Here is a 9860-nt window from a genome sequence, read left to right on the forward strand (position 1 = left end):
ATCCTATTACAACTGGCAAAATAGGAAGATTCCATTTGATTTGTCTGTCTGTATGTTGTAGCTGAGTGCTTTGGGGGCAATAATGTTATTTTCAGGCTGGAAGCAGTCTGACTTTACAAATTCAAGTAGCAAATATCATATTTGTTTTGATCAATATTTTTTGTCCTCATTCTTTGCAGAATAAATAAGGAAGCCCTTTAAAGTAACCCGGAGGCAAATTATACAGCAGATAAATCCTTTCTTTGCATAGAGGATAGAAAAATAGGGTTTCTGATGAACAGAATGTGAACTCTTGCATATTTTGTGTGTGGATGCAAGTGGAAAGAAAGTCTATTTAAGGTGGTGATGAGTATTGGCCCAGGGAAGAATTGAAATAAAATGCATTTTCACATTTTAATTCATTTATTTTAAGAGCACAGAAATAGCTTTCAAATTGTTAGGCATCACTAACACAGAATGAGTACACAGGAGATATGGACCTTTGTCACATATTTCCAATGGAGTCTATGAAAAATGGGAGAAATTTAAGATTTTTCCATCAGAAGAGTGGAAATCAAATGTATAATTCTTGTGCAGGCTAGATTCCACTCCCCCTTACCAGGATGGTGTGTGTGAGCAGACAGGGTAAGATACAGCACCTTCTCTTACCCCTGTTTTTCTTTTTAAAATCTCATCCTTATCATATACTCTGGTACACTGGCTGCAATCCTATCTCCCCTCTCCTTTTCACTAGTCCCTCTTTGAAATATGAGAGTTATGATTATAAATTAGAAAAAAGCCAGTATTATATGAAAACATTTATTGGCTGAATAATAAAAGGTACATAAGGGATTTCTAGAGCTAGACCCTCCCTCTGGAAATATAAGTTTCCAATAAACGAAAGGAAGCAATATTATCTGAGCCCAAGAAGAAAGAAACTATGCTTACAGCTTAAATCATAGACACTTGAGTGTTCAACAATCTGTTTCTTTGATGGTGCAGTGAAAGTACACAGTAAGGCAGCATCAAAGGCCACTGCCCCAAAGGTTTGCTATCTTAAATGCTGCATCTTCAACTTACACAAACCCACAATGGAACCTTGAACATCTTACTGGTGGTGATTTGCATGCAAATTCTCAATAACACTTTTACAACAAAACAGAAACAACAAAGAACTTGGTAAATAAATAAGAGCAAAGGAGAATCAAGGAACTTTCTTGGCTGGCAGGCATGCCACACACCTGGGACCTCATCTTAAAAAACAGACATCCCAGCCTTCAGAGACCAAAGAGAAGACTGCTAACGCAAAGAAGCCACGCACCTCATCCCCACTAGGTATGTCCAGACAACGCCAGGATGAGGAAGTTTAAACAGTCTTTCCACACACGTGCATCCTTTAGATGGAGTCGAAAGAAGAGATTCTGTTAGAGCAATGAAACCCTTTAGGAAATAACCCAGGGGTAAGTTTAAAATTGCTTTTTTGCAAGTGAAAAATCCTTAATAATAGCACAAAACCAAATTAAAATCAGAATAACTCAACTTATTAAAAATTTTCTTTCTTTTCGAAAGATGACTTCAGACGTGTTCTGAAAGTGCAAATTTGGATAAAATAACGCAGTTACAATGGAAATATTAGCCTGCTTTCTGTCCCCCACCCTCCAGATAGTCGCTTTTCAGTCGACCTAAGCGGGTCCCATGGCTCCTGATGGTATGTGCCAGCAGCTCGTATTTGTCTCTGAGTCCCACAGAGATGTCCAGAGTCTCCTTCAGCAAGGACCTGGTGTGGACCAGCATCCCCAGGAAGTCCTCATTGAGTCTGCTTTCCTGCCGGCTATCCTGCTCCTGGCCCTGCTTGAACTTGCTTTCCAGCTCAGTGAGGGACTTGTCAGAGTTGGAGTAGGCATCCCCAATCTGGTGGGACTCCCGCCTCAGGTACTTGCCATAGCTCTCTTCCCCATCCAGGTCATAGGAGATGCTTTTGCTGATGCCCTCCAGGACGCGCCCAGCATCCTCCACCTGGCGGCCCAGTACCGTGAACTCCTCTCGAAGAGTGAGGCTCAGCAAGCTACTGGCTTGGCCCCCTTCCCCCTGGGAGCAGCGCCTGCGATCACTCACCCTGAAGAGCAGCTGGCATTTCTCGGGGTCATCATTCTCCTCGTAGTCTCCATCAGGCACGAAGTAATGATGCAGAGTCCCATTAGACATTTCTGGGTACAGGGGGCCATCAAAGTAGCCTCGACACAGGTGGCAAAAGAAACCCATCCAGATCAACTTCGGGAACACCATTGTGGATATTTGGGAGAAGTGTTTTAGTCCAGAAACAAGGAAAAAGGTTCCCCTGGGAGTCAGCGGCTTCAGGGGAAGGCGCCCTCCTCAGGCGCAGAGCGTTTGCCGCTCTCTGATCCCGGTTCCTCCACAGGCTTCATGTGGCTCTGCGCAGCAGCGGTGTGCACCAAGCTTTTCAGCGTCCCTGGTCCTCTCTACTGAGCTGCTGTTTTAGCAGGACAGCCCGACCCACCGACTGGGGACCTGCTGCTCCAAGCGTTGGCTCTTCGGTCACCTTCGGAGTTCCCTCTGGCTCCAGGGAGACGGAGCTAGTAGCTAAGGGTAGCTGTTCTGACACTGTTTCAATCCCTGGACTGGGTGGGAATGCAGAATTTTCTTTCCCCTTGGCTAAAGATATCCTGAGGATTGCAGGACTCTCAAATTACAGCTAGTTTCGTCACTTGGAAGCCAGGGAACAAATTTGGAAAGAAAGCTTTCACCAGTTCCCTTATTAAAGGTACAGGGTATCTTTTTTCAAGATTGAAAAAGGAGACCCTGTACAATTAGACGTAACTTGAATGGGAATAGTAGAGGATGAATGATTATAAACAAAAAAAAATCCAACTGCTATTAGCATATTTAGGAAAGAGGTGATTTCTTCAGAGATACGACATTTCAGACATTTAAATACCGGTGAGAAATGTATTTTTTTACTCATTTTCAAAACGTTATGTTTTAAATACAAAATTTGAAGTACTGGAAATACTTTTGTTTGGAAATGGTTTAAAGGTTATTAAAAATCAATACTTTTAAAACAAAATAAATATAAATAACTGATTTTCTATATTCATAGTGCATAGTTACTAATAAAAATAAAAATAAAAGTTTCTAGTTTAATCAATAAGAGGACAACTGAGACCTCTGTGTAATCTATTAAAGTCCCAGTGAGCCTTACTGAGTCTTTTGTGTAGTATTTGACTGCTGGGACCTCCTGTCAGTTACAAGGTTGGAATATTTATCCACAGAACATTAAGCAAATTGTTACTATCTCATACTTACATTGTATTCAGTCATTAAGGTACAAAGATTTAAATTTAAGTTAAAAACAAAAAAACATACTGCTTTGAAAGAAAATATTTTTATTCTAATTAATTCACAAATAGTAACATTACCACAGCCTGTTTAAAAAAGCCACCCAAACAGGAGTTCAACAGCCAGTTCCATAGTATCTCCATAAATACATATGTACTCAGAACACCATGTTCCATGGCTATTCCAAAGCCACGAATCTCCTACTAGTGTTTAAGTTGTGGGTTCATGAAGTACACATTCTCTGCCAGTGCTTTGCTTGTTTAAATATTCATATAGCTTGTCCATCACAGCTAATTTCAACTTGATTGAACTAACCCATTTCCAAGTGTATACTGTTTCAGCACCACATGGAAACCCTTATAGAGTTTATCTCTTGGATTCTGGGCACATTTCCCAAACTGTTTTGTACCTTAAAAGCAAGGGCCCCCAGATGGCTGCTGTGCCTGCTGGGTTTCTCTAGGCTTCTGGTAAGTGATGCCAAGGTTTTGTAGGCTCAGAACTACCATGCTCACTAAAGATCCAATGATGGAGTAACACAGTATATGCCCCACAGGGGAGCTTACAGCCTCCCTGGACACAGTGGCTGCCATGTGGTCTATCAGCCCTGTGTTTGGAAACAACAACGGGTGTTTCTGTTGTTGTGAACTCTAGGTAATAGGGCTGCTGTTGCCAGCTGAGCTTCAGTGCTGTCCTGGGGGTAGCTCTCCTCTGAAGGATCCTGATGGACATCAAGACTCCTCAAGACTTGTGATTTCAGCTTCCATGTGGTATCCTAAGAGCCATTCTTGTGTCTAGAAATATGAAACAGTAAAAAGAGCACTAATTTCTAAAAACAATCAAGCAAACCCCCAACAAACCCTCTTTCCCCAAAAGACCATTTTAGGTTTTAATTTATGAATCGATTGCCATAAATGTCCATTCAGTAGGCCATTCATTTATTCAAATATTTACTGAACATTTTTTATTCATCAAGTTCTGTTTCTGGTATTGAGAATATAACAATGAACAAAACTAGAAACAAACCACGGCTTTCCTAGAGCTTTCAATCTGGGAAGTGCAGGGTGAATTGAAGTAAAAGTAAATAAACATACGTTGTATATTGAATAATTTCAGGATCATGGAGAAAAGAAATAGAGAATACGTGGAAAGAATATGTAAGCAGGAAGATTCTATTTCCAGAGTTGTTTGCTATTTCTGCCTTGGAATGTAACCGAGCTACTCACAATGAGTATTCACTGTTCTGTAAGAGTCTCTCTCTGCACCACAAGGAACAGCTTTCATTCAGATGCACACAGCCCTGTTGTCAGACTCATCTTTACTCTTCCTGTCACAGGCAATCCAGATTCCTGGAAGACAATGAAGAGCCAATTGACTAGCTAATGATTTTGGGTGTGAAATCACACACACAGACTTTTTGAAGCATGTTCATGATGGCCTTACTCCTTGGGGTTTCTCTAGACACTCAACATCAAGAAAACATAGACCAAAGCAAGGTTTCCTTAGTGCTTATGCCAAGTATCCCTTAAGGAAGGCACAAACTTCTGCACAGGCTGCTGTATTCCAGCAGTGAGTCTAGCCCAGCACAGCACAGAGGAGAGGTGGATGGCGCAAGGCTGTGCCCTCTCTGTACAGCATCAATCTGCTTAGCCCAGCCCAAGTGTGTGAAGTTGACTGTGAACTTTGCTACCCAGAGACTGTTGGTAAGGAATGTCCTCTGCCTAGTGACCTGTTGGCCTGGCCACTTCCTAGGGATGGCATCTGAGGCTCTTTGACCCTTGCCTTCAGAAACCCTGACTGTTCCCTCAACCCTTGACTTCATCTGCATTACTACCTAGTAACAGTTGGAAGTATAATACAGCATTTGCCAGTCAACTTCCTGTAATAAATTCAACAACAGAAAAAAAAAAAAAAAAAGACCAAGGTTCATTTTCATTTTGTGCCACCAGAAATCTCCACTGAACTGTGGGGTCAGAACAGCCCTCATTCCTTTTCCTTGGGACATTCACCAATGAAAGCTGATGAATTCAAATAGCTATTTGGCCAATGAAGAAAACAAGTATTTACTCCAATTCACTCCACTTCTTGCAGAATCTAACCTCCTCTAACTTACTAACCAATTCAATTATGCTAAGCTATATTAAGGACTCATTATCAGTTTCCTACTTATACAGGATGTAGTTTTAATTAAACATACATACAAAAATATTCAATAAAAAATTCAGCCGGGCAGTGGTGGCGCATGCCTTTAATCCCAGCACTTGGGAGGCAGAGGCAGGTGGATTTCTGAGTTCAAGGCCAGCTTGGTCTATGGAGGACAAAGCCAGGGCTACACAGAGAAACCCTGTCTCGAAAAAAACAAAACAAAACAAACAAACAAACAAACAATCAAAAAACCCTTTTCATCTAAAAATCCAAATACTAAGTCTTTACATGTATCAGCGAGTACATCTAAAATTCAGTCTAATTAAACTAAAAGGAAAATTCATTGATTTATAGATGTTTGTTTGTTTTTTGTTTTTGTTTGTTTGTTTTTTTGTTTTTGTTTTTGTTTTTGTTTTGTTTTGTTTTTGAGACAGGGTGTCTCTGTATAGCCCTGGATGTCCTGGAACTCACTTTGTAGACCAGGCTGGCCTCGAACTCAGAAATCCACCTGCCTTTTCCTCCCAAGTGCTGGGATTAAAGGCGTGCGCCACCACTGCCTGGCATATATACATTTTTAGATCCACTATATAAGTTTTTATTTGTTATTGGATTGCACCAGACACTTGTATGTTCAAAATTAGTAGTCTCTTCTACAATGTATTAGTTAGGGTTTCTATTGCTATGAAGAGGCATCATGACCAAGGCAACTTATTTGAAAACATTTGATTGAGGCTTACAGTTTTAGAGGTTTAGTCCATTATTGTCATGGTGGGGAAATGTGGCAGTGTATACAGGCAGACATGGTGCTGGAGAAAAAGCTGAGAGTTCCACATCTTGATCTGCAGGCACTAGAAGGAGACTACCACACTAGGCCTAGCTTGAACATATGAGACCTCAAAGCTGACCTCACAATGACACACTTCCTCCAACAAGGCCACACCCACTCCACCAAGGCTATACTTCCTAATAGTGTTACTTCCTATGTCACACACATGAGTCTATGGGGTCATTCCTATTCAAACCAACACATAAGGTTGCTTTGTATATACACATATACTAGTTTGTTTGTATCTCGCAGGCATAGCAGGTGGATATTCTATTGTTTGATTCAACTTATATCAGCATCGGTGCCCACAATTGGCCTCATTTGTTTTATTCACAAATATGATAGCATGAGTCAGTATAAACCTTTTTGCTTAGGAAAATAAGGGCTCTGTGTGTCTACCTGACACACAGCTAGAGGTATACCATACAAGCTACATGGCTGAGTAATTTAGGGTCCTATTTAGCAAAGGGATAGTATGGTGATAGGATCCATACTGTCTATGAACGGTCTCCCTATGTCATGTCTGATTTTTGCGAAGTATACCTGGAAGACATTGCTTCCTTTTTGCAATAGTGTGCTTAGACATTGGCGCATGTGGCAGGGTTTCCATATGCTGCATTTGTTGATTTTCATAGGGTAAATATACCGTTAAACAAACAAACAAACAAAAACAAACCTTCATTCTGACCAGCATTATTGAATGCAGAGCTGGGGAATGAATGCATTAGTGTATCCTCACACAGCATTCCTCTTGTACAGATACATTAGATATAGATGAGCTCAAGACAGAAGAAGCAGTAAAAGTCTCTCAACTGTAAGAGGAGAGTTTTGCATATATCTCTTCTTTGCTATAATATAGCTTTTAAATTACCAACTTAGACAGTTTAGATTTTTAAAACAGTAGTGTTTAACAACTGGCTTGTAAAATTCCTGAAAATCTAACAACCAAGATTCAAGAAGCAGCACAAGCCATCTCCAACAATCTGTCTTCAGCACACCATGATCTTTTGAAAAAAGCACTTCATTTTTTTTTAAAACCCCATAACAGTTTTTATTGCTTAATACTTAATATGCGCCAAATTCCATCTTGGATTAGTTTGCTAGGGTCAGAGCTATAGTGACTTCTGGGAGATTTTTTAGGAAAAGTGAAGCCAGAGGTAAAGTCCAAACATGACATACAGGACAGAATATTCTAGAGTAAAAGTGAGGTATGTTATCTGCTGATAGGGAAAATATTTGTGTCTAGACAGAAGACTAAAGACAAGTGGGAAAGCAGACACAGGCAACTTAGGCATATAGGAGGGTATTAGTTAGGAGGAGTCTTTGAACTCCCCCAGGTAGACAAATGAGTGGGCAGTCACAACTACTTATACATGTTTAATTCCAGCACACGATGCCAGCCACATTGGCACTCTTGAAATTTAATGTATTCTTCTTCAGTTTGTACCTTTAAATCTGGCTTCTCTCTTGATCAACCACTACTTTAGTGAAGACAGCAGGAATTTAGGTTAACATTGTGAGCTTAAAACGTGGTAACTTTCCTTTTTCAAAGGCTTTCTAATCTTTTGCCTAATCTGGTTATCATAATAGCACAACTTCTGTCCAAACAAGGCTCAAATGCCTGAAGTACATGACATACATCTTAGCTACTTATCTTGCTGCTGTGGTGAAGTAGCCAGTGAGCACCAGCTGAGTGGATGGAAGGTTTATTTGGTTCACGAGTGAAGGGTAAAGTTCACTATGGCTGAGATGCTGTGGTGGTAATAGCTTGAGGCAGCTAGTCATGGTGCAGGCATAGCCACCAAGAGAGAGAGAGAGAGAGAGAGAGAGAGAGAGAGAGAGAGAGAGAGAGAGAGAGATCGAGAGAGAGATGGCCAGGAGCAGTGCATTTCTTTGCCTTTTGCTTGTACCCCATATAGGACTCTAATCCATGAGTAGTGCTGCCCATACTTAAGGTGGGGCTTTTTAACCCTAATTAACCTAATCTAGATAATTCAACACAGGCATGGCCAGGACTTGTCTCCTAGGTGATTCTAGATCCTGCCTTTAAAATTAACTATATTTACCATCAGAAAGTTTAGAATGATTGGGTTCCCAAAATGTACCTTGGGATCCCAGAAGACAGTATTACTCTCCCAATATCACTCCCAATATCTCCAATATATCAGTCTGAGATCCTGGACCTAATCAAAGGGTCTGAAAAGACAAAAGGCATCTACTATGCCTGGGGACACAGTAGATGAAGGTCCTGAACTGAGGGGAGCAAGGTTGATGAGTAGATGGGGCCAATACAAGCAATAGGTATATTATTTAGCATTTTGGCAATGATTTTAATAAACAAAAATAAGTCTAAGGTATTTACTGAGCAGTGATTGTTTAAAGAAGGTAAGAAGAGCAGAGGAAGAACAATTGAAAGGAGGGCTATGGAAATGGCACAGTGGGGAGGTTGCTTATTATGCAAGCATAGGCTTTGATCTCTGAAACCCGTGTAAATCTTAAGCATGCTGAATGCTAGTTATCCTAGCAATGGGAGTATACAGATGGGAGGATTTCTAGATTTCACTGGTTAGTCAACCAAATTCAATAAGTGAGTTTCAAGTTTCCTGAGAACTCGTCTCAAAAACAAGTTAGACAGCACCTGAGGAATGACACTAAAGATTGCCCTTGGGCTTCTGTGCACATACTCACAACATGTGTGTGCATTCATGTGCAGCACACACACACACACACACACACACACACACACACACACGGTGGGGGGAAGACAAGAGAAAGATGAGCAAGAACTGGGAAAGGAATGTAGCAAGGAGAAAAAGAAAGAAAAGAAAGAAAAAAGTTCAATACATTCTTATAACATTGCTGGATTGCTGGTTAGGGATGGGAAGGAAGCCAGTAGTGTCTTGAACAGGAAACAGGTATTCTAAATAATGTGAATAATTCATGTGTTTAGTCTAGATAGAATATATTTTTAAAATCTATTATTAGTTAGGGATTTACTCTCTTGTTTCTTAAATGACAAAATTTCTTCAGACGGCCCTCTACTGACCTTTAGATATTAATTAGTTGTTTCTATCATTCTTTTTATATCTTCTGTATTCTTTTTTTTTTCCTCCTGGAATTTTCCATTGTTTATAGTGGCGCTTTGCTTTGTGTGTTAATTTGCTTTAGTTTTTTTTCCATGTTAACCTACGAAGATGAAAATCATACACTCCTACCGCTCTGTTTATCTTCTTCTCTTTTTTTACTAGATATTTTCTTTATTTACATTTCAAATGTTATCCCCTCTCCTCATTTCCCCTCTGAATACCCCCCCATACCATCCTCCCTCCCCCTGCTCTCTGACCCACCCATTTCTGCTTTCCTGTCCTGGCAGTCCCTTACACTAGGACATAGAGCCTTCACAAGGCCAAGGGCCTCTCCTTTCATTGATGTCCCACAAGGTCATCCTCTGCTACATATGCGGCGGAAGCCTTCTATCTTAGCTTTGTGACTGGACCATTGTAGTTGCTAATTTTGGATATATGTCACCACCTTAGGTTAAGTCAACCACTTTCTC

General features: G+C 40.6%; 1 protein-coding gene across 1 annotated transcript; it reads right to left on the reverse strand.

The window, feature by feature from the left end:
• Positions 1–784: 784 nt before the first annotated feature.
• Positions 785–2628, reverse strand: Fibin (fin bud initiation factor homolog). The gene has a single exon (XM_021193750.2). It carries the CDS (start codon positions 2263–2265, stop codon positions 1612–1614), a length of 654 nt encoding a protein of 217 aa, XP_021049409.1. The 5' UTR covers positions 2266–2628; the 3' UTR covers positions 785–1611.
• Between the last annotated feature and the right edge of the window lie 7232 nt (positions 2629–9860).

The sequence above is a fragment of the Mus pahari genome, chromosome 3 (genome assembly GCF_900095145.1).
Source record: "Mus pahari chromosome 3, PAHARI_EIJ_v1.1, whole genome shotgun sequence".
Lineage (NCBI taxonomy): Eukaryota > Metazoa > Chordata > Mammalia > Rodentia > Muridae > Mus > Mus pahari.